Raw genomic sequence first — 23,709 nt, 5'->3', positions numbered from 1 at the left:
AATAATAAAATTAAATAAAAATAATTGAAAAGTAACAAGGAACGGGCAGCCTGAGCCCTGTTGAGTGTCGATCCGGTCCTGAAGACATCTTAAGTTCTGTTCCGGAGGCTTGGCATTCTTCTGATATGGCGATATACGAACACAACTTGTCCGCCATAAAGCCAATTGCTTTGGATGACTCTGATGGGTCCCCTATTTTAAAATACGGCCCTTGTGTATTGTGCCCTGCATTCAGTAATAAGTACACACCTACATATGTACATATGTTTTGCTTTGAAGTTCTTTTATTCACGGATGATTTTCTATGAGAGACGGTAAATTTTATTTCTTAGTTTCGTAGACATCGAGGAGGGTAGCTAGCAACAGCCTCGAGGCCCACCGCAGCAGCCGCGATAGAGCGGACAGGCTGGTGTGTAGCCAGAGCGACAGCTGGGAACGCTCGCCGTGCCGGTCCAGCAGTTGAAGCAGAAGTTGGTGCACTGGATACAGGCGGGCAGACCGCAGCAGCCACCGGGATTGCAGCACATCCTGATGAGCGTAGTCAGCTGGAGTAGGAGCAGGAGCAGGAACAGGAGATGGAGGATGGTTTCGACAGAGAGCACAGGTGTTCTGTCAAAGGTAGACCAAGTCTAAGAAGTTACATTCTACGTTCTAGATTTTCTTGACCACTTACCACAAACAAAATAAAGTGTTCCAAAAGATGTTAGTTTTTGGAGATTGAAAACTTTTTTTGATGTGTTCACAACCAGGCTCAAAGTCGGAATGAGCTCCAGCCGATATTCGGCAGCTCGTCAACCTGGACAGCTGCTCCAAATCGACTCGAAGCCTACTACTACTCGTTCTGTTGCTGTTGCTGTTGATAAAAGAGAATAAATTCTACATCCAGTTGGAGAATGCTTGCCAATCCGTCGGGTCGGGGTGCGTTGTCGGGGTCCGTCTTCAGCCCTGCTAGCAGCAAGATCCACAGCACCCGCCGCACAAACTAGGCGGGTGGGTGGTCACACAGCAGGGGCCACAACAGTCTGATCGGAAGCAGCAGTAGCTGCAGTCGATGAGACAGCACTGCACGCACGGCGTGTTCCGGTAATAGCGACTTGGACAGCACATGGTGGCTCTGGGGGTTGGACGAGAGGCGGGTCATTCAATCAGGCCAATAGTAGACTAAGACTAGACTCGACTAAAATAAAGTCCTCATTGGGGTGGCTGCACCCATGAAGGATTTCCATGAAGGATCGCTTTGATGCAAAGTACTATATGTGATTGATACATTTTTCTGGTAAATGGTAAGGCACACTATCTGCAGGGAATCCCTCATACAATTGGCTTAGAAACAGGGGATATGGCCATATAGACTGTACAGTGTACACATACCGTGCAATCAATGGGAGGTATACAAATACATATGTAGAGTATATGGTATGTGAGATGTTTACTCCAAGGAATCTTTTTCAACCTTTTCGATCACTCACCTGTGGAAATATTTGAGAATCAGCCGAACAACGTACCTGACCGGATCGGAATTGAATTTAGCAACCAACTGAACTCATTCGATTCTAGTAAATGAAAAGCCACAGCCTGTTCAGGCTCAATACAAAAGTGAGTATTAAAGGGCGATCGCCCACACGGGACTAGGCCATCTCGCTGGTGGAGCTGGGTTCAAATCCGGGACTAGCCCAACAGTCGGAAAAATTATAGTCCCATCTCTGCCCGAAGAACAAATGGAAATCAAGGCAATATTATCTTGTGATCTATTATATTTTATTTTTATTTGTTTTTGTTTTGCATTATCATTTCGTTAGTTGGGATCAGCAATCTTTAGGGCTATCCGCCGTGAGGACAATGGTAACTCTTCGTCCTTCACTGTGCTAGCAACAGCGAGGGTAGCAGGGACAGATGGTGCACTGCAAGTAGGCCGGGGTACAGGGGGAACAGCAGAGCTCCACGCAACATTGCGTAGAATAGGGTCCGCCACAGGGTGGGCCGCAGCTCGGGCAGCACGAAGCTGGTCCACAACACATGTTCTGAAAAAGACATCAGTGCTTTGCCGGGAATGATCATTATAGACTGATTATACTTACGATTCTTTAGGGGGTTTCCGTCTAAAAGCTATGCGAAGCTCAACGAGATGCTAATTCAGTTGGGATTATTAGCTCAGTCTCAGCTCAATTATGGCTCAATTAGAGAACGAAACCCAGAACACAAATACAAAATGAAATTGCAAATATTTTATACATAAATATTTTTCTCTGTGTTAACACATTGAATTTTGAACTACGAATGAGAAATGCTAGACGTTCATCGAAAGCATGATTATTATTTTCAGGATCACTTGATTTTTTTATTCGGTTCACTAAATGTTAAATGCTCTCAGATTCGATGAAGGTTTGTATTCCTCTGTGATTTTCTGCTGTTTGCAGAAAACTTCCCGTTTTTCAATGTATTTCGAGCCACCCACGAATAGATACTCTTGATTAGCCGTACTCTATTCTTGTTATCATTGACTATAGATAGACATATGTAAATGTAATGCTTTCTGTCGAAGCCGAACAATCAAAGATTGAGATTATGAATGACTATTTTGATTTGTTATCTCCACGTATCCACGTATATCCCTTTCGAAGAAGAGCCTGTGGAACCCACTTCTAAGTGAACATTAAACTCGATTGCTTTATTTAAAAACAAAATAATTTTATTGTGTGTTTGATGGAAATAGAAATTCTTACAATAATACAATTGTGGTTGTTGGTTTTTGTTGCTTGGTTGGTTTATTATTACTGTTACACAACATTTTTTAAATGTTAATTAATACCGTACTTTAATATAATAATAATTTCATGTTTCATTTTTTGGTTTTTGGTTTTTCTCGTTTTTTAATTACTTCGAAAATTGTGGCCCCTAAGCATTAAAAGACTTTTCATCGTTCTCGTTTTTACTCCATCCCTACTCGTATTATCTTGCAATTTGTTTTTCGATGCTGTTGCTGTTTCTGTTTCTGTTTGCTGTTGTTGGTATTTCGAGTACAATTCATAATCAGTATTCAGTATATATATAAAATTCATAGAGGTGTCTCCCTTCCAGAATTCTCCAGAATTAGCTCTAGCAAGTTACAGCATTTCAGATATTATTATAATTGTTCCACGTGTATAAAAATATTTATATATAATTTACTGCAAGTTTTTGTTGCTTTTGCTTTACTTACACATTACATTAATGAGTTTTAATCTTTGACTTGTTCTGTTCTTTTTGTTTTTGCTTTTTTATATATGTATACATGTACATAAAATGCACATCAAGTTGGAATCGTAGTAATAATAATAGTTAATGAGTTTATAACGTTCACATTCAATTATATCGTATTCGATTTAGTTAAGATTATGATTACAATACACTTTACTTTGTTCTTTTCTGTTTTCTGTTCTTCTCTGTTCTTTTCTGTTCTTTTTCGTCCGAATTCAAATCTAGTGGAATACAAAAAACACAGCTTTGTGGTTATCGAAAAATAGAAAGTGATCAATTTAAATGCTTCTTCGTTTTGGTTTGATATTCTTGAGAAAGTTGTCATTATCTTTAAACTGTGTGTTTGGTTCGTTGGTAGGATCGGGTACTTGAATGAATGACTGAATGACTGACTGACTGAATGATTCAATGAGTGTGTGGGTGAGTGGGTGTGTGAGTACCATGCGGGAGCATGAGTGGATGAGATGAGACGAGAGCTGATCCTGGCAGTAGGTTGGTTGAGTGTCATGTGGAGTACAGAGTACAAGCATGAACCAAATCTAATTCTGTATGTATGAGGTTAAATCTTTGTATGCATATTAGAAACAGTATATAGCATATAGTATGCATTTGGTGGGCGTGTATATCGTTTTTTTTTTTCATATTTTTTCATTTCTTTCAACACAAAAATTTAACAATTTCCTCTTTCGAAACAGCTGAGAATGGCGCCTGACAAAGTCTCTATATAATATATATATATATATAATTATGCATATATGATTAAAAATGCCAACCCTCAATGATATACATTATTTGCATGTCAGTCCATATTTTCCACATTCTTGTCCTTTGCTTTAACATGTTTTTTTTTTTTTTTTTTTTTTTTTTTTTTCTTATACTTTGTTTGTATTTCTTAAGTTTAAAACAAAATTTGAGCGAAATATAAGGGATTCAACTGAACGATTTGTGAAAACAATTAACCACAGGGAAAACATATTGTTCAGCGTATAAAAAGTTTGGTTTTGGTTTTGTTTTTGGTTTTTCCATTAATAATATGTGTTCAAGTATGTCTATGTGTACGGTATATATGTATGTAAAAGCAATTGAAGCAACACCCTGTATACTCTCGTTTTTTTGTTTTTTCGTTTTTTTTTTGTATTTTAGTTACACTTTCAAATTCAACTTGGCTTTAGCAGAGACTTTAAATTCAAATTCAAATTGCGTTTGAAGGGAATACATATCATATGTATATTGTACGTATAAAAATGAATTCTTAGTCAAAAAATATATAAACGTTAGCTAAAACATAATTACATATATATATATATATATATATATGTATGTGTATATAAAGAAAACTTAATTGTAACATTAGACATTTAACATTAGATTGGTGTTCTGTTCTGTTATGTTTTCGATCTCGATCTCGTTCTGTTCTCGTTCTTTTTTGGTTTAGTTTTCCACTTATTATTGATTAATATTAATAATTAATAATTAATAATAATTATAAAAATACATATTTATTTGTATGCATGATGACTAGATGATGGTTCCATGATCGGCGTAGTTGCACTATATAGCTATATAAACACTAGAATCTATATCGAATGCAATGCGTATGCGTGACTATGATTAAACGAGCTAACATTTATCCATCGAATGTGTATCTCTTCCTCTGTATCTGTATCTGTATCTCTGTGTGTGTGTGTGTGTGTGTCTTGTGTGCGGTTCGACCGTAGAGACTCATTTACACTAATTGGAAATACATACATATGTACATATGTACGTATACCAGTGTGCATTCATATAGATTTTTGAGTCCCGAAATTGATTTAAATTAATTGCATAACGAAAACTGTCCAACTGTCCACATGTCCTTATGCGAGATTATGGTAGGTAATGGCATCGGCATCCTTCATTGCTTGTGTACATTGAATGGATCCCTTTGATTTCTCAAACAACAAATTTAACATAGCAGAAGTAAATGGGGAATGTTTGTTAATAATAGCTATAATATAGATTAGATACGTGTGCTTTCTTTTCTTTCTTTTCAAATGAAATGCTGTATTCTGTCTGCCAAGCTTTGGGTGCTGATGCTGTCGTGGTTTTTGCTGTGCAACACTGCAAAAAAAAAAGGGGGTACAAAAATTAAAATCAATGGGTAACAACGAAAAGGAAATTATACCAACAAATCGGAAATCGAAAGTGTACATTCTTATGGGATTCCTGGCAATATAATATGTGGCCTCATATCCGCCTTAAAAATACTAATACAAGCAATGCGGGAAATAAAATATCAATAAATAATCAACAAATCATTAGAATTCGCTTATTTAGTTATTGCATTTTCCATTGCCCTTTTGGTTCTCATTTAAAGTTTCATTAACTTTTACCTTAAATTCCTAACAATTTTTTATTATTTTTGAAATGCGTTGCCTTGCTCTAAAACTTACAAAAATGCTTGGGATATGAATCGTTTTATAGTTTCTCTTTTCTTTTTTTTGGTTTTTAGTTTTTTTTTTTAGTCTTCAATAGGAAGAATAAGCAGCTAACAACAAACAGTTAATATGCCTTGTGTTTCGTTTTTTTTTTATACGCACTATGTTTATGTTTATCGGTTATATATGTATGTATATGTATATTATGTATATAAATATTGTATTTTGCAGCTAGAAAAATTAGCGAAAATATTCATATATATTTATTTGTGGTTGTGGATGTCTTGCGCGTTAGAGTTCAAGGGTCTTGAGAGAGTGAAAGATCAGTTTCCATCTAAAATCAGTTGAGTCTTCGTTCCTCGGTTTAAACAAGTGCAGCGTGGAAAAGCGGAAACGGAAAAGTCTGTTCAGAAAAATTCCCTAAACGAGTCTCATATTCATTTTATTTCACATAAGAGTTTTTCTGGTTTTTTTAAAGTTTTTTTTTTAGATTTTTTAAGTTTTTTAGTTTCACGTTTACGTTTTCGAAGCAGTCTAAGATTTTGTTGTTTTCGAGTGTTGAAAAAGTGGTAAGTTCTCTACTAAATTGGGTTGTTTGCCTTTAAACACACACATAAATATATTCGTATATGTATACTTGTAGATATATATATATCGTATATATATATATATACTGTTCATAACTTACGGCTTATGTAGCAGAAGTAGCCTAGTGTGTAAATGTATTACAGATGGAGAGAGAGCCCCCGCGGAGGCGGGCTTCAACTTCAACTTGATTCGTTATATAGTAGCAACATTATAAATATATATATGTTTATGCATGTATATGTGTATAATTTGTTGTGTAAATGTTTTCAATTCGTGTATAAAATCAGTCATAGTCAATTATTTGTTTGGTTTTTAGTGTTTATCAATTATGTATATGTTTATGTTTATGTTGTGGTTGGGATGTGGATAGGGATCGGGATTGGGATTGGGATTGCGATTGAGATTGCTACCCGCCAAAAGAAGGGAATATCTATAGGAATATCCCATCCGCAGAATCTGTATACCCATACAGACCCACTGTGAGGGGCAAATGGTAAGAGGGGAAAGAACAATCCTTTTTTTTTTTGCAATATTACGATTCGCACAAATGACACACATAAAAACAGACACTACTCAAGCATGCATATTGAACATACATCAATTTATACCGTATATAGTCTCACGATTTATGTATATTTATCTGTATATATACTGTATACTTATATTCTGTTAAAACGCTTTGACGGACTAGTATAAGAATTAAAATTCTACTTACAGAAAACTGTCGGGGCCGCCGCAAGGCAAAGCGATTCGGATTCGAACTCGAACTCCGAATCCGATCCGAGCTCGTTCTGCACTGGCGTTGGCTGCTCCGAGCATAGACACGCATAATCATTTGGTTATTCAGTTAGATATACTCGTACGCCTCCTATATATGTACTAAATAGTGTTTAAGCATTTCTCGAGTGGTTCCTTTAGGCATAGTCTAGTAATACTTAAAAACACTTCTACGAAGCCAGTTTGAGTTTTAATTTACTTTTACTTTTGGGGTTCTGGGGTTTATTGGTTTATTATTAGTTCGCTGCTGGGCCGTATTGACGTCTGTCGATATCGATCCGATCCGATCTACTAGAATTTTTTACAAAATTTAAATTCCATGCTCCAAACATGCTCAACGACGCCGACGAATACGAATACGAATACGAATGCGAATACGAATGCCTTTGGTTTACTTTTGGTTTCTTTTCCTTAATAACATTTATCAAAAATATAAACTACAATTAAAATGACTTTTGGTTTTCTGGTTTAGATATGACATACAAACATATATGTACATACATACGTACATACATACATATGCATGGACGCCTACGAGTGTAGCCTAGGTTTCGTCCTCCATGGAAGGCGTGCCTGGTTGGCAGCCTCATGGCCAGCTCGAAAAAAGACAGAGAGACCAGTTCTTGGGGGGACTGATCTCGTTTGATTTCGATTCCGATTCCGCTTCGATTCCATTCAACGTTCATATAGAGCTCGTAACAATCACATCAAATAATAGTCGTAATAGTAGTATGCATACACATACAAATGTATATGCATAAGTACGTGTATATATGTATGTATATATGCACGAGTGAGTTCCAACACTAGCATGCACTGGACTGCCCTTTCCATTCATTAAACAACACTTACACTTAGCTCTAATCCGTAAAGATCGGTTCTCTTGCTTCCTTGCGCCATCCTACCGATGGTGTTACTTTTCATTCAAGTTCCCCTTCTGTTCTGTTCTGTTCTTTTCTTTTCTTGTCCTGTTTTTGGGCGGGGAAAACGAGACCTTTCCCCGAAAAACTAATCACAAATGGCCAACTACATGTACATATACTATATAGGTAATGTTAACATATATAAATCGGTTTATATGTACGTACGAGTGTGCGCCAACGTCAGGAGCCAGAGCCAGAGCCAGAGTTGTAGGAGAGTTCTACCGCTCCGATGCTTCAGTTTGGCGACCATATATGTAGGTAGCTATATACGAGTATATATGTATGTATGTATATATATTCGTGTACATGTATACTTAGGGGAGAGCACAGTTAGTTGGCGGTATATGTAAAACGTTTATCGATTCCGATTATCAGAAATAAAACTGCATCCACGTACATATGCGAGTACGTGGGCATCGAGTACTATCCATGTACATATATATGTTGTTAGTTTTGATAGCTTGTACATACAAACATTGCATATCAGAAATATGATTCCTTAGAGTGTCCTGTGTGGGTGTGTGGATTCTTCTTGACCAATTTTCGTATATGTATAGAGAAACATATCCATATGTATGTTTTTATTTAAAAAAAATTGTTTCGGTTTTCCTTATGTTTTTGTTGTTGCACAGTCTATTAGATTCTCAATTCATCAAATGTTTATCAACATACATTCATCATATATGTACATATATATATATATATATATATATATATATAGGTTATATCGCTACTACAGACAAGGGGGATGGGGAGGGGGGACAGCAGAAAGATGGGGTCTCGGGGGCGTCATCAGGGGTGTACACTGTACAGTTCACTGTATCGCAACTGTTCAAACTATGGAAATCAACTAAGAAATAAATCAAACCAAATAAAACTACTAAATAAATAAAGCAAACAAGTGGGGGTATTTTCGTATCAGAATATATATAAAAATCTTTAATGTTTCTCGGTTTATGTTTTTATTTTGTTTGTGGCATTTGTTGGATTGTGTGCTTCGTGTAGACAACGGTTTACAACAATTTGTTGAGCAGAGGGTTGAGTTTTTTTTTTTTTTTTTTTTTTTTTAAATACTAAATTTAAATGTATTTTCATTTTTATTTGTGTGTGTGTTTGTGGGTGGGTGTGTGGGTGTGGTTGTTTCATAACATTTAAAAACCTAATAATAATGATAATAATAGTTGATAAACATAAAAACAAGTTTACGCAAGCACAAAATACAAAAATTAAAGTCCTCGCCGGAATCGGTCAGTGCTAATCCATCCAAAATGCTAATAAATACAATACAATTAAATAGTTTTCATTAGCATATACATATATGCATGTACTGTACTGTACTATACATAATCAGCTATGTAGGTGTGGAATACCATCATTCTATTGATGGTACCGATAGCAGTTTTTTTCCTCTTTCTTTCAACAATTTGTATATAAAAAAATTTCAACAGTTTTTAGTTTTTAGTTTTTTTTTGTGGTTTTGTTTTTTGGTTGTCAAGTAAAAAGTTTTCTCACACGGAAAATGTACAATACTTTCGTTTACCCTTCCCCCCCCCCCCCCCCCCCCCCCTTGCATCATTGCATCGTCGTCGTCGTTACAGCTACATCAATACATCAATACATCGATACATCATTCATCGTTACAATAGTCGTTCAAGTCAATGGGGGTTACATACAACAAGAGAGAACTACAAAATATATGCTCGTATATATAATAATCTCACTTAATAAATACACACAAAAATAATCGTAGAAAACCAAAAAAAAAATACAATTCAATAAAATAAAATACACTAAGAAAAGCGTTTTTCCAAAACAAACAATGAAAGCACTAGCATAGTTAAATAAGTAATACATAGGTATGTATAATAATTATATTCAAGAAGTCTAATACCTGCTTATGTGTGTGTGTGTGTGTATGAGGAGGTCATGGTGGGGGGACGGGGACGGGGTCGGGGGCTGCTGGGACACATGGGGCTCCAAGCAAAACCAACAAAAAAAAAAAAAGAGAGAGAGAGAGAGAGATTAATTACTTTAAGAATTACAAAATAAACATTTTTTAAATGCTGTTCCTGTTAATGTTGCGTTTGTAGTCTCAAAAGGTTCGGTTCCTTACATATTCCCCCTGCTCGTCTAATCGTTAATTATTATTATTTAACTAACACTTAGAGAACACTTTAGTTAGAAAAGTAAATGCCTTAAACGGATACAGTGGATACGCCACAAGCGTAAGGAGCGTAGCGAAGCTGCTGCCTGCCCCTCCTCTCCGTTCCTTTCCTTTCCTTACGTTTCTTTAATAATTATTAAATTATTTGAGATTTTTGTTTCGTTTCACTCTTCAAGTGTTTGCCTACACACTCGCATATATGCGTATGTAAATATGGGGACACATACACATGCATACGCGTGTACGCCCGTTGTATACGTATACCTACATAGTTGTATAATTATAGTAGTTATAAATGTTAAGTCTTCTGCGCTGATTGCCCACTTTCAGTTAAATGTATTTGTTACTTTAAAATTGATTTATGCATTCTTTTAATTGGAACATTAATAGGTTCAAATTGCATCGAAGCTGCGGGACCACGAGCTGCGTAACACTCGTAAATCAAGGATCAACAATTACGACTTAGGCTAATTGTTTGCGTATGTTTGTTTTTGTGTTTGTCTTTGTTTCTGTTTGTGTTTGTGTTGGGTTTCAAATTAAGAAACGGCAAAGATTGTGTTGGTTGTATTATTATTTAAGATACTTTCTTGTGTGGTGTGGTGTGGTGTGGTGTATAAATCGTAAAACAATGGAATAGAAAACATCAAACGTAAAACTAGGCGAGTATAAAAAATGAATTCTGTTGTGTCGCGGTTTGGTCTCAGTTCGGGCTCGGGGGATCGGGTTCGGTTTTCGTATAAAGGTAGCAAACATTTCTTAAGCAATAGGTTTTTATAAATAATCAGTAATCAATAGATAGTAATGTAATCAAAAAATAATTTATAAACATAAAAACAGTTGTATAATATATATATATATGTATCAAATGTTTATGAAATCAAAGAATAATAATAACAAACAATCTGCGCAGTTATACATCTAGAATTACAATCGGTTATCAAATAATTACGCTCTTCCTAGACTCCACTCGACTCGACCCTTCTTCGAGTATCGCTCGTCGTTCGTCGTTATAAGCAGCTAATCGTTAATTATGTCTCGTTAGTTTTCAGTTTTAGTTGTATTATTTTTAATTCATGTTTTCTCTTGCTCCTTCTTCCGTAGCTTCAAAACGAACATGAGAAAGTGGAGGGACTTCTTCTGGTATTATTATTATGATTTATATAAAAATTCTTATTTTGTGGTTTGCTCTTGTTTTTTGTTTTTGTTTTTTTTTTTTTGTTTCTATCCACTTTGGACTTGCGCACGTGAGAGAGGGAGCAGGGAACAAGGGGCCTGTGTGATAGGGTGAAGGGGGTCGAAGGGGATTGGGGGCTGGGGGCGGAAGCGATCCGACTTTTGAACATGAACATGAATACATACACATATCATAAACAAATACACACAAAAGTAAAAACTAGGCTTAACAGTGTAAATATATATGTATATAAAAATAAAACAAAATTCAACAATAATTTATAAGGTAATAAAAATCGTTCCAACAGTGTGCGTGTGTTTACAGTTACTGAGCGAGTTACAGAGCGGAGCGGGCCTACTGCTCGCTACCCTAGGATTTGAGAGTCAGAGAGAGAAAGAGAGAGAGAGAGAGACATGGTCCATGGATGGGACATAGGAAAGATGAGAAGAAGGTGACAGGTGACAGGTGAGAGAGTGGTGGGAGAGTGACCGCGCAAGTCAAACTACTGAGAGAGTGAGTGAGAGACGCACAGGCACAGGTCCTTCCGCACGTGGATGCGGATGCGGTTGCGGTTGCGGTTCTGGTTGTGGTTGTGGGTGTGGATGTCGAGCGTGTTTACATACCCACGGGCGCCAGCTGCACGTAGCGGTAGATGTAGAGGCGGTAGTCCTTGCTGGCCAGCACCACGCTGCCATCGTCCATGAGCGCCACGTCGAAGCACTGGGCGTGCTTCACCTTCGACTCGAGGGCCGATATCAGCTGCCCGTCCTGCGTGAAGATGGTCAGGTTGAAATTGTTGTGGTTGTCCGCAATGAGGATCTCGCCGTTCGAGTTGATGCCCACGCCGATGGGGTAGTTGGTGATGCCTTCGCCGCCGATCTGGCGAAGGTACTGGCCCTCGTAGTTGAACACCTTGACGCAGTGCGCCCGGTTGTCGCTGATGAAGATCTCCTGTTTGTCGTTCACGACGACGCCGTTGGGGAACTCCAGGTGCTTGGAGCACCCGAACTTGTGCAACACGTTGCCGTTCTGATCGAAGATGATCACGCGCATCACCTTGCACTCCACCACGATGATCCGCCCCTTGTTGTCCACCGTAACGCCGCGCGGATGCTGCAGGATCGTAGCCCCGAACTTGCGCACGAACTGTCCGTACTGGTTGTAGATCTGGATCTGGTGCGTCGGCGACCGCTCCGTCACGATGATGTCGCCCGAGTTGCGGACGACGGCCACGCGGTTGGGGTAGAGCAGCTGCGAGTCCCGCTTGCCGCACTCCCCGAACTGGAACTTGAAGCGGCCCTCCTTGTCGAAGATCTGGATGCGATGGTTGTTCGTGTCCGCCACAATGATGTCGTTCTGCGCGTTCACCGCCACGCCGCTCGGCTCCGTGAACTGGCCCTCCATCACGCCAAACTCCCCGAACTTGCAGTGGTAGATCATCTTCTGGCGCTTGATCTGCGACTTGGGCGGGTAGATGGTGGCTGAGAGCAGCTTGTTGGTCAGGTCCAGCAGGGACTCTGAGCTCACGGCGCTGCCGCCCCCCACCACGCCCCCAACCACGTTACCAGACGACAGACTGGACAGCTGGCTGGCAAATGCGTCCACGACGGCAGAGCTGCCGCCGCTGGCGGCCCCCACCGATGAGAAGAGGTTGTCGCTGCCCCCGTTGCTCCACTTCTCGTATGGATTGTAGTGGGCCACGGTGCCGGCTCCCGATCCAGATCCACTGCCGCTGTAACCGCCCCGCTTGGGCAGGAGCTCGCCGAAATGCTGCTCCACGGCCAGGGTGCTGCGCTCCCGACCACTCAGCAGCAGGCTGCTGCCATTCGTGTACGCCCCCCCTCCGACGGAGCTGCTCTCGAGCAGGCCTCCGCTCAAACCCAACCCGAGGCCGTGGAGCGTCGACTGGGTCTGCAGCTGGTGCTGTTGCGCCTGGTGCAGCTGCTGATGGTGGTGATGGTGCTGGGCGCCCGACTGCGCTTGCCCGCCTGAATGGTGGTGGCTGTGGCTCCCGGCGCTGCTGGCGCTGCTGTTGCTGGCGCTCTGCGTGGGCCGAGCGATGGGCGGCTGCTTGCCGTGAGCGCTGCTGGCCTGGCTGAGGGCGCCATGGCCGCCGTCAGAGCTGCTGGCCCGGATATAGCCAAAGGTGTTGCGCACGCCGGCCTGGATCGACTGGTAGTTGGACATAAACTCCATCTCGAAGGGCAGCTGCATGTCTTGGATGGCGGTCTGCAGCTGCTGCTCCAGAGACTTGCGCAGCAGAAGGGCCTCCGCCAACAAGGCGGAGGGAGGAGCGGGTGAGCGCTCCACCGCCTCGCACGTTGCCAGGCCCTTGTCGATCAGATCGCGGGAGCGCTGCAGCCACGCGTTGTTGCTGTTGATCTTGGCCGAGTAGAGGGACTCGAGCTCCTTCAGCAGCTCCGCCTTGCGCTCGTCCAGCATGGATGCGAAAAACTGGTGCGTCTCGTTCAGCTCGTTGTGCGCCTTCTGGTACTGCAGCTTGACCTTGGTCAGATTCTGGTCGGAATTGCCGGCTATGCCCACGATCTCTCCGATCTTGCCGCGCATGTCCGCCAGGAGGGTCTGCAGGGCCGTCTCGTTCGCCGCGGAAGCCGCAGTGGCGGCCGCCGAGGCCAGGGCTGGTGACTGGACGTTCTCCAGCTCGTGCAGCCCCGTCGAGTGCTCCAGAACGATGCACTCCTTGCACACTAGGATGCAGCAGGTGCGACAGCTGAACTTGAGCAGCTCCTGCTTGTGGCGCGGACAGAACAGCTGCCGCTGCTGGTGTACTGAGCTGTAGAGGCTCTCCTGTTGCTGTTGCTGGTGTTGGTGCTGCTGCTGCTGCTGCTGCTCCTGGGAGCTGGCCTGGGCGGCGGCGGCAAGCACGATCTTGGAGAGCTGCGACATGGGCTGGGTGGGCAGAAGTTGCTGTTGCTGCTGCTGCTGTTGTTGTTGCTGTTGTTGTTGCTGTTGTTGTTGCTGCTGTTGCTGCTGCTGCTGGGAGTCGAGTTGCTGCTGCTGCTGCAGCATCATGGTCAGGGAGCTGGCGTACTTGAAGTCGTTGGAGGCCGGGTTGTTGCTGGGCGGGCTCACCGCCAGGGGCAGGGTCGCGGCTGTCGCGTCAAACCCCTTGATGAGGCACACGTTGTGTCCGTTGAAGCAGTGCATGAACTCGTGGGCCGTCACGCAGTTGGCGCACAGGTAGCTCTGGCAGTCGAAGCACTTGGCCACTGCGTCGCTGCACTTGCTCTTGCAGGCGGTGCAGCGGGGCGGGGAGTTGCCGTTCCCGTTGCTGCTTCCGTTGGATGTGTTGGAAGAGGCACTGCCATTGCTAGAGCTGCCTTTGCCCGCGCCCACGACCAGGCTACTGATGCCCGAGGTGCTGCCGCTGGTGGAGCTTTGCAGATTGCTGCCGATGACGCCGGGTCCGTTCGAGGACACATTGGTGGCGCTGATGACGCTGCTGCTAGTGCTGCCGCACCCGCTCAGGCCGCTGGTCGAGGAGCTGGATGAGGACGACGACGAGGAGCTCGACGAGGATGAGGACGACGAGCAGGAGGACGAGCTGGCCGACGAGCTGGACGAGACGGAGGCCGATATGGGGTGGTGGCCATTGATGACGGTCACGTCCGATCGCGTCTTGACGCCGACACTGCCGCTGCCGACGCTGGTGTACTCGTCGCTGCAGATCGCCGAGTCGCTTGCCGGTGGCGATGAGCCGCTCAGGGTGAGCGGGGAGTCTGATAGGTAGCCGGCGTGCTCGTACGACTCAATCGAGTTCGCCCCGCCCCGCATCGAGTCCAGAGATGGTGTCGGCGAGGACGCCATCTTTATGTAATTGCCTGCGTTGGCTTCGTTGACCGTTAGGAGTAACAGCTGTGGGGCAGAGTGGAAGAAAGGGAGAAAGACGATAAAATTAGGTAAGTTGAGTTCACATACGGAATAATTTATTAATTTGTCTTGTTCATTTGTCTAGACACTTCCTTTGGAGCATTGCTTCCCTGCGACTGATCCAACCACCCCCCTTCCACCCCTTCCACCCATTCCACACCTCAGCGCAGAGTTGGGTCCCACAGGAGCCTCTTTGTCTCCATAATTTGTCGGTAATTGCCGCCTCTAATCCCCCCTCGCAGCTGTGACATCTTCGAAGAGAAAAGTCGGGCCAAAAGGGACAGTCGCACCCCTGTTTCCTCCCCCACTATCGCCACCACTCCAGGAAAGGGGAAAGACCATTCAAATTATTGAAGGAAGCAGACGAAAGCAAAGCGAAGCTGTACCCTGCCCTGGATGAAAGCAGCCACAGTCACAGGATTCCCTTTACCCTCGTCATAGACTCCTGCAGCCCCCCACAACAAAATGCAATAAACGCACCCAGACGCAAGCAGACAGCACCGCAGCCCTCAATCACATTCACTCCCTTCGTTCGACGGTTCGTCCGTTGCCTTGGGCAAAACTTTGCACGGCCAAAACAGGACAGGGCAAAAAACCACCCACCCCTCGCCGAAGAGTAAACAAAAAGAAACTTCTCCAGAGTTCCAGCTCCGAACTTCCGTCAACAAGGAAATCAACGTAAAAGGCAATCGCGAAGGGGAGGCAGCGACATCAACCCCGAAAAATGTGCGGGGGAGCGGAAAGTGAGCGAAAAGAAATCGGTTTGAGGGAGAGAGTGGAGAGAAGAGAGAGGAGAGGAGCTGTTTAACTGTCTAGACTGTAGTACATTTATCATGCACACACACACAGTCACACACACATCCCGCACACAACTCCAACGTACGTGAGAGAGGGACAGCGCGACGACTCACCTTTACTGTTTTGTTTTTGTATGTCTTGTTGAATTTTCTATGTTCTAGGCTCCGCTTTCGTTCTTCCGTTGCTCAGCTTGTGGTTGTTTTGTTGCTCTTCTTTCTAGTTGTTGCTCTCCGCAGTCACTAATTTGCTTGCTCTCTGGTAGCTGTGCTTGTAGTTGTAGTTGTAGTTGTGTGGCTGTTGCTTTTGTTTTTGTTTTTGCTTTTGTTTGCGGGGACACGCTGAAACAGATTTGTGTAGCATACTTTTGGGTGCTGTCCGTTAATGGCGGTGCGCGCACAAACTGCTGCAATGGAAAACAAAACAAAATTTGTATTTAAAACATTTAATTCCGTTCGAGGATCGTTTTAGTCACTATTATTATGTTTGGTCAATTGGACTGACACAGTGGACTGAGACGAGCGTGTCTGGGCAAGAGCATCTACTGTCCCCGCGCGACGTGACGCGAATGGCAGTTCAGTTCCCTGCAAAACTAACTTTGCGCATAATGCAGCGACCCGGGTAAAGCTCCCAAGCCGCAGCAGCAGCAGCGGCGGCGGCAGCAGCAGCCACTCAGTCGACGGCGACCGCGTCTCGACTTCGTTATCGCCGCCTCCAGAATGAACGTGACCGAGACCACGTCCTGTGCCTGGGGACCACACAAATATGTAGAAAGAAATGCAACTCTGCATACCACGAGGCGGCTGCCTACGTCAGAGCAGTGGGGTCTGATCCCGGTTTGCAAATTGAAGGCAAAAATTACCGAGACAGAACAGGCGAAAAATCAATATGTATACACACACACACACGGAATAGTCTCCTATTCACATGCATACACGCCAACAAGCTGCAAGAGAGCCAGCAAAGAGCAGAGCGGCAGACCTGAGCACAAGAGAGAATGAACTCTCATGCCGAACTGTTGAATGCCGGTCCGGTCCAGGTCCAGGTCCAAAAACAGCAGAGCAGAGCACCAGAGCGCAGCTACAACACGAACAAACTGCATCCCCCTGGCGCCCACAGTTGTTGCTGTTGTTGTTTAGCAACCCCTAAAACAATATGGCGGCGACCAGACCAGACCGGACCACCCACCCGAAAAACTCTCGAAAAGCCTCCCCTGAAAAGCAACAATTTTCCATGGCAGACATTTCGCGCGTGCTACAGGTTGCGTGCTCCGTTGAGAGCCAGCGCCAAAGAGAGATAAGGCAGCGAAGAGAGAGCAGAGAGCAGAGAGCAGAGAGCTAGAGAGAGACAGCAATCAGGAAGAGTTCTCAGAGCCCGCGTCTCTGTTCTGCCGCTGCCTGCGCATGTTTTTTCCCAATTTGGGCAACGACCGCAAAAAGCAAGCGAAAGCAATAGCAACAAAGCGTCTACAGCTCTCTTCCTCTCCCGCTCTGACTCACTAGATGTGGGATGTGGGCTGTAGCCTGTGGGTGGCTGGCGGCATGTCTGCTCTATGTTGCCGCAGAACTTTCGAGCAGCAGGAAGCGCTTATGCTGCCGGCGCCAGCAGTGCAGCAGCTCGGCAGCATAACTGCACGGTGAACATTTCTGTATACCCCCCGATGGCGAGAAGCGACGAGAAATAGCCAGACGACAGGCACACTCGATTTGTGCACATATTTATGTTACATGCACACAGCAATGACCAAAATAATAGACCCACTACCGAAACCTGTCTAAAATAGGATCGAATCTGAACTATCTTAATATCGTACAAGATCCTCGAACCTTTTAATATGTACCCATGATAATTTTCAATCAAGTAGATAACTGTAGAGTGTACGGTAGAAAAGTAGTGGCATTTTAGCAGCTGTGCCAGATGCTGAACATCTTCAACATCTTCAAAACATATCGATCCATATCGATGCTCCCACCTCCCACCTGGCCACAGCAGCAAGTGACTCGTACGAAAGTAGCTGATGGAAACTAGTTACATATTTACATTACATAGAATTAAATAGGATATTCTTCTACCGATTTTGCAGTACTGCCAACTATTGCAGAGGCCTCAACTCTATCTCAATTTCTAGTCACACCTGGGACGTACCTCCAAAAAGTGACTCATAAATAAACTTTGGGCGCTGGTGGTAATTTCAACAAATTAGTTAATATACACAAGAATAGCGCCAAAACGTCACCGGTATATCCAATAAAATCAAACAAAGGGAGCCCGGGGTACGGGGCACGGCACTTGGTTTTGGTTGCCGGCAGAGGTTGATAGTAGGCGCGCATTGTCTATCGATTAGATTAGCACATTTGTGATTGGGGCAGTGGCCATGCTCCGCAGCGAAGAGGGGGCAGGCAAAACTGTCGAACTGTCAGTCCGATTGTATATCATGACAAGATAAATATCATTTGGGCCATCAGAAGAAGCGCCCGGATCTCAATATCTCCGCCATATGTTTTCTATAAAGTGGATCGCTGCGCAGAGTGTTAGTGGTGAGGACGGGAGGGGATGAAGGGTGTACCAATGAAATGTACATACAAATTCCAGACGGCTTGTAAGTGTTTAAAAATAGAGAGAAGAGCAGCTAATAATCAGACAGTGCACTGCACTCTGCCTCTGCCTCTCCCCCTGCCACTACCTCTGGCCCTACCTCTGCCACCCCCGCCATTATCCCATAATAAAGAAAGAAGAACAAGAAAGGGAGAAATGGGAAGTGGAACAAACGACGCAGCCATTACTAATGCAAAACAATTTGTACACGATTATGAATTTCATGGCTCAGGAGAGTGGAAACAGTCAGCAGCGAGGGCCCTCCTGTTGGACACGCCGATGGAGATCGTTATGTTCCCCACGTGAGGGGGGGCGGGGGGTTGCCAGAGAAAGAGACAGAGCCAAGTTCAAGCCATAGTAAGCAGAGAGTGGCGCAAGGGGGAGAGCGAGCAGTTCTGGTTCTGCAGAACTCCCCCCACTCCACAAACAAACTCAAAATAAACAAAGCTCTGTTCCACTTCCATGCATTCCCCGGTGCTGTTTGGGGTTGCGACGGAAACTGCGACTGCAGCAGAGTTCAATGGTACCAACAACAAGAACAACCAGCACCAAAGCCAAAGAGCATGTCACACACACACACACACACACACACACAAGTGCAGGGATACATGGATACACGCATACACAGAGGCAGAGAGCGAGGAGGAATGAGCAAGCCATAAAACAGAACAAAGCAAACTACATTTACCTGATGCACACACACACGCACACACACAAATACAAAAAGGCACACAGGAAAGGCACTTCTTCTAGAAGATAAAATATTCGTCCCAATCGCAGTCCCGATCCAATCCCAGGCCAGGTTGGGACAAAGGCACCGCCACAGCACGACCCGCCGCTGCTCGATGCAAATTTTGTATGCTCCCCAGAATTTCGCGACGTTCCGCCCCACCCTCAGCCGTACAAATTGACAGGCGGGGGACTATGCGTCAGCAACAGCAGGCAGCTCTGCTCAAGCTGCTGCTGAATGAAATTTTATTGAACAAGACAATGGCGAAAAAAATCTGCGACGCCAGGCACAAGGGAGTTTTATTGTAGCCAAGGGACTGGGAGAGAGACAGAGACAGAGAACGTGATGCAGACAGCAGCATCCAATTTAGCAGACAGCGTCCCGATCCCGACGCTCCCCCACGACTAGTGCCTGCTCGTTCCCACTGCTGCGGCAGCCCGACAGGTCAACGGCGTCGCTGCAGTTCTTGTTTTTTCGTTGTCTTCTTTCTCCTCCTCATCCTCTTCCTCCTCTTTCTGCACAACAGTTTTCTTTCTTACTGCGCTTTGTAGTGTCTGTGGTTCGTGTTCTCCCTCTCCCGCTCCCGCTCCCGTTCCCTCGCATACCTTCCATGCTGTTGACAGGCGGCCATTAGTCTGAGCGAGACAGGGACAGATGAAGTGTGTGACTGTGTGTGTCCTGGCCACAGAGGGGCAGAGGAGAATATTGGGACTGGAAGTACAGTGCCGGATCGCAGCATAGATGCAGCAGCACAAGCGAATTGGCGTTATCCATTGGCTGCATCCAATCAAACGGAACGTGTTCTGCCGCCTCGTTTCTCGTGTTAACCTCTGATAAATATTTGCTATCTGCTTTAACATTTTCAATTAGAGATGTACCATTTTCGATTTCGGGTTTTTTCGCCCCGACCAAGTGTGTTTGTGTTCCATCTGGCGTTATCTATTACGTGGTGCAGCAAACGCGACTCTACACGGCCTGATAATGGAAGCACACACAAAACATGAAAATTGATTCGGAGAAACGACCCCGACCAAGCGACCCAATTCTGGAGCGAGCAGGAAATGCACTGCAGCTAAGACGCTGGACTGGATAGCTGGAAAGCCCTCCCTGATAAAGGAATACCCCGACATACAACATCTAGCATCCACCATCGTACTAGCCAACTGTTTCCAGATCGTGCCCCCAAGCGGTCCCCTACAGCTAGAGGTAGAGCCCCATCGGCGGCGACAGCTTTCAATCAGTCAAAGCCAAATCGAGCGTGAAACAAGACACATGAAGCCAGCCACATCCAATGTTTTTTTTTCTGTTCCGTGTGTTTATGTTCGACGTTCAAGTAGAAGCAAATTGTAAACACGTTTTAGGTTTTTTTTTTAATGAGGAGAGCCCCCGAGCCCCCCAGCGCCGAGCGTCGCTAGCACGTCGATCAGTCGGATGGCCGTCTGTATGCTCGTATACAGTGATTAACTTTAAAGAACATTGCCGTAATATTTTCTGTTTAAAATACACACAGAAACAAGAAATAAACCCGTGTTTTGTTCTTCCGCATCGGAGCCACAATAACAACAACAACGACAACTTAAACAGTCAATTCTGGGCATTGTTTATACAGTTGTTGTGCTGTGTCGCAATAAATAGGCTCGGCCTGGGGGAAGCGGGGTAAAGGTAGCCCCCCCCTCCCCCACGGGGGATATTGCTGCACTATCACCACCACCCCCACAGATAATGAATGTTTGTCCTTTGCATGCACTCGTGGGAGCGGGAACATCGATGCCGGACGCGACACGGATGGCGGGCGTGCAACGAAACAAGAAATGAGATAATAATAACAAAAAGCTCACAAACTCAGAACAAACACAAAGCAGAAAGCGGAAAAATACACGCGGGGGTCTAAAGGGGGCTGAAGGCGGGGCTATGTAGCAACAATGCAAGTGATGCGCCGCAAGATACACTCGTAGACAAATGGAAGGCAAAAGGCGAGAAGGAAAAAGGCAGCACACACACACACACACACACACTTCAACACAGATGCATTCGCACACAGACGCAACCACGCACTCACGTAGTCGGCGCGAACGCTTGCTGCCGCCGATTCTAAACAAGTTGATGAACTCTGCTCGCCATCTACGCCAGTTCTGGCTTTGGCTTTGGCGTCAGCGTCGGCATCAGCGTCACACAGAGAGGAAGAGAACCACACAGCTCAGTTTTATTTTTCATAAGTACATGGCCATTTGTATATGTATTGTACATATGCATGTGTTTGGGGTTGTTGCAAATGTGAATTGCACTTATATTTATTTTATTGGTTATTCCACTATTATTAATACTTTTTATTGCTTTTCCGCAGAACCAACTGCACAGGCACACACACACAGACACTCACGAGTAGACGGAGAGAAAACAACACCGCGACGGGGGCCTGCTGCTTGTTGGTACGACGCGAGCGCACACGTTGCTGTTCCGGCGAGCGTTAAGAACGGAATGAGAATGGACAGCCATAGCAAAGAAGAATTTTACAAGATACAAGATACAGCAGAGGCAGCGGCAGCGACAGCGTCAGCGTCAGCAGCAGAGGCGGCGTGGAACGCGGAACAGTGCCTCGAAACGGAATGGAACGACGCGACCAAAAAACTCACTCAACCAGTTATATCGCAGAGACAAAGAACGAGTGCGACTGAGAGAGGCATGGCAGGCAAAATCTAGTTTCGGCCGTAGAACGCAGCGGAATGGAGTGGCAATTGGAACATGATGTATGTATTTACATACATATATGTATGTACAAATAGCTAGGCAGCGTCGGCAGCGTTGGAATCGTTCGCAGCGCAGCCAGCGATGAGACTGACCTCTGACAACCTCCTACACACACACGCACACTAGTGCACGGAGAGCGTACAAGCGCCAGAACATAAATTGCGCGAGGGAGCAGTGCACTCCAGAGCAATGCAAGTGAGAGAGAAGTAAACGAGCGAGTGTGAGTGGGAACAGTGGGAGCAAACGGCAGAATTATCGGTGGGCAAGGGTACCTTCTTGGGCCCCAATACACAGTTTTCCAAGAATGAGTCAAAGCCTAAAATTAATTTTTATTCATATATTATATAACATTTATTTCTGTATTGTACACAATATTGTACAATTTGCATAAACAGGAATTGAGTTGCAGGTACACAGAAAAGCAACAACAAAACCAGCCGAGCTGAACTGTTATTTCTTGTTCTCTTTTGGTCTTTCTCTGCGACTGGAGAAAGGAAGAACGGTCTCGAACTGAAACACGCACACACACACACACACACATAGTAGTACACTTACTCTTTATAGTCATAAACGACTAGTTTACACGTTGCAACTTTAGTGCTGATGCAATAGGAGGAAGCTGGAACCCCCGAGAGAGAGAGAGAGAGAGAGAGGGAAAGAAGAGAATGTAAAAGTCTGCGCGCTTGCGTCATGTGCGTTTTCGTTTCGTTCAGAGCGGAGCTGAAGAATAACGTGAATAGCCTCTGTCGCAGCCGCAGTCAAAGCCAACGCCGGACACGGCTCGTATCATAAACCAGTCTAGAAACGCGCACGCCGCCTGGCTGTATAATTATGCTGCTCTTTCAACGTTCCTATGGAAGTATGGGTGTTCATATGTACATATGTATGTATAGCGATAGGTATGTGCGAGTTTGTGTGTGGTTGGCAGCTACAAAGGGCCTTAAACTCTGCTTAAAGTCAAGGTCAGTGATTTCTTGTTCTCTCTTTTGGACAGCATTGCCAATTTCGATTGGTCGCCGTGATTGGCTGCGTGACTCACGCAGCAGGCAGCGGAAGCAGAGGAGAAACGCGTCTGGTATGGGTCCACATCCTCGCTGTTCTTCACCATTGCCCCGCTCCCCCACCCACGAAGGCACAGGCCAGGGCAATTCCAAGAATTTCCAGAAGTTCAAGTGGTGGCTGCACAGGAAACAAGTGGAATATGGCACAGGGAGAAGATGCCTTGTCTCTCTCAGCCTTCTCCACGCTCCACTCTTCTCTGTTCCATTTGTAGCCGCTGCGATCGATGTACCCTTGGCCCCCACCGACTTAGCAAGAGCAAGAGCAAGAGCCAGAGCCAGCGCTCGACGCGTCTTGTCCTTGCCGGCGGTTCATGAACCTCCTGTCCATGACGGACGGCGACGTGGTTAAAGTAGCAAAAAGATACCGATACGGCGGCAAAAAAAGTCAGCGTCATGCCAACAAAAAATTACGTCAACCGCTCTATATGTGTGTGCACGTATTTCACTGCTAAGAGACCGAGAGGGGAGAGTATCTGGTACACGGTGATGCTCGTGTAGGCCACGGCACGGCACGGCACAGCATTCATTTGCCCGACCTCAACCTCAACTGTTTTATTGCCATATTGACAGACAATTCAATCGAACTCGTTTCAATAACCCCGCTCCACC

At 44.7% G+C, this 23,709-nt stretch overlaps 3 protein-coding genes across 11 annotated transcripts in view; all 3 read right to left on the bottom strand.

The window, feature by feature from the left end:
- Positions 1-254: 254 nt before the first annotated feature.
- LOC108164010 (small cysteine and glycine repeat-containing protein 1) lies at positions 255-1,576 on the bottom strand. Its single transcript, XM_017299578.2, has 3 exons — positions 1,470-1,576; positions 674-1,114; positions 255-609 (listed from the first exon to the last, which is right to left on the bottom strand). Exon 3 carries the CDS (start codon positions 525-527, stop codon positions 357-359), a length of 171 nt encoding a protein of 56 aa, XP_017155067.1. The 5' UTR covers positions 528-609; positions 674-1,114; positions 1,470-1,576; the 3' UTR covers positions 255-356.
- Positions 1,577-1,739: 163 nt separating this feature from the next.
- LOC108164009 (keratin-associated protein 5-4-like) lies at positions 1,740-2,280 on the bottom strand. Its single transcript, XM_017299583.2, has 2 exons — positions 2,079-2,280; positions 1,740-2,021 (listed from the first exon to the last, which is right to left on the bottom strand). Exon 2 carries the CDS (start codon positions 2,016-2,018, stop codon positions 1,866-1,868), a length of 153 nt encoding a protein of 50 aa, XP_017155072.1. The 5' UTR covers positions 2,019-2,021; positions 2,079-2,280; the 3' UTR covers positions 1,740-1,865.
- A 2,591-nt stretch (positions 2,281-4,871) lies between these two features.
- The window catches only part of LOC108161923 (brain tumor protein), a 30,257-nt gene continuing 11,419 nt past the window's right edge, over positions 4,872-23,709 (bottom strand). Inside the window, exons 1-4 of one of the 9 annotated variants that reach the window (XM_017296341.2) lie at positions 21,672-21,776; positions 16,083-16,372; positions 11,904-15,156; positions 4,872-5,337 (exon numbers count right to left, since the gene is read on the bottom strand). In XM_017296341.2, the coding sequence (XP_017151830.1) occupies positions 5,267-5,337; positions 11,904-15,108 (3,276 nt within the window). In that variant the 5' untranslated portion in view covers positions 15,109-15,156; positions 16,083-16,372; positions 21,672-21,776 and the 3' untranslated portion in view covers positions 4,872-5,266. Of the gene's footprint in view, positions 5,338-11,903; positions 15,157-16,082; positions 16,373-16,470; positions 16,489-21,350; positions 21,574-21,615; positions 21,777-23,709 lie in introns of those variants that run through there. The other 8 variants (XM_017296342.2, XM_033392595.1, XM_017296345.2 and 5 more) reach the window with 8 other exon arrangements.

Source organism: Drosophila miranda, chromosome 4 (assembly GCF_003369915.1).
Source record: "Drosophila miranda strain MSH22 chromosome 4, D.miranda_PacBio2.1, whole genome shotgun sequence".
In the NCBI taxonomy this organism is placed as follows: domain Eukaryota; kingdom Metazoa; phylum Arthropoda; class Insecta; order Diptera; family Drosophilidae; genus Drosophila; species Drosophila miranda.
The sequence above is the reverse complement of the archived record's forward strand: the minus strand, read 5'-3'. Positions and strand labels throughout refer to the sequence as shown.

What these genes read in the sequence shown, in the direction of transcription:
- LOC108164009 (XM_017299583.2), bottom strand. Translation starts at nt 2,018, where the DNA reads ATGTGTTGTGGACCAGCTTCGTGCTGCCCGAGCTGCGGCCCACCCTGT.
- LOC108164010 (XM_017299578.2), bottom strand. Translation starts at nt 527, where the DNA reads ATGTGCTGCAATCCCGGTGGCTGCTGCGGTCTGCCCGCCTGTATCCAG.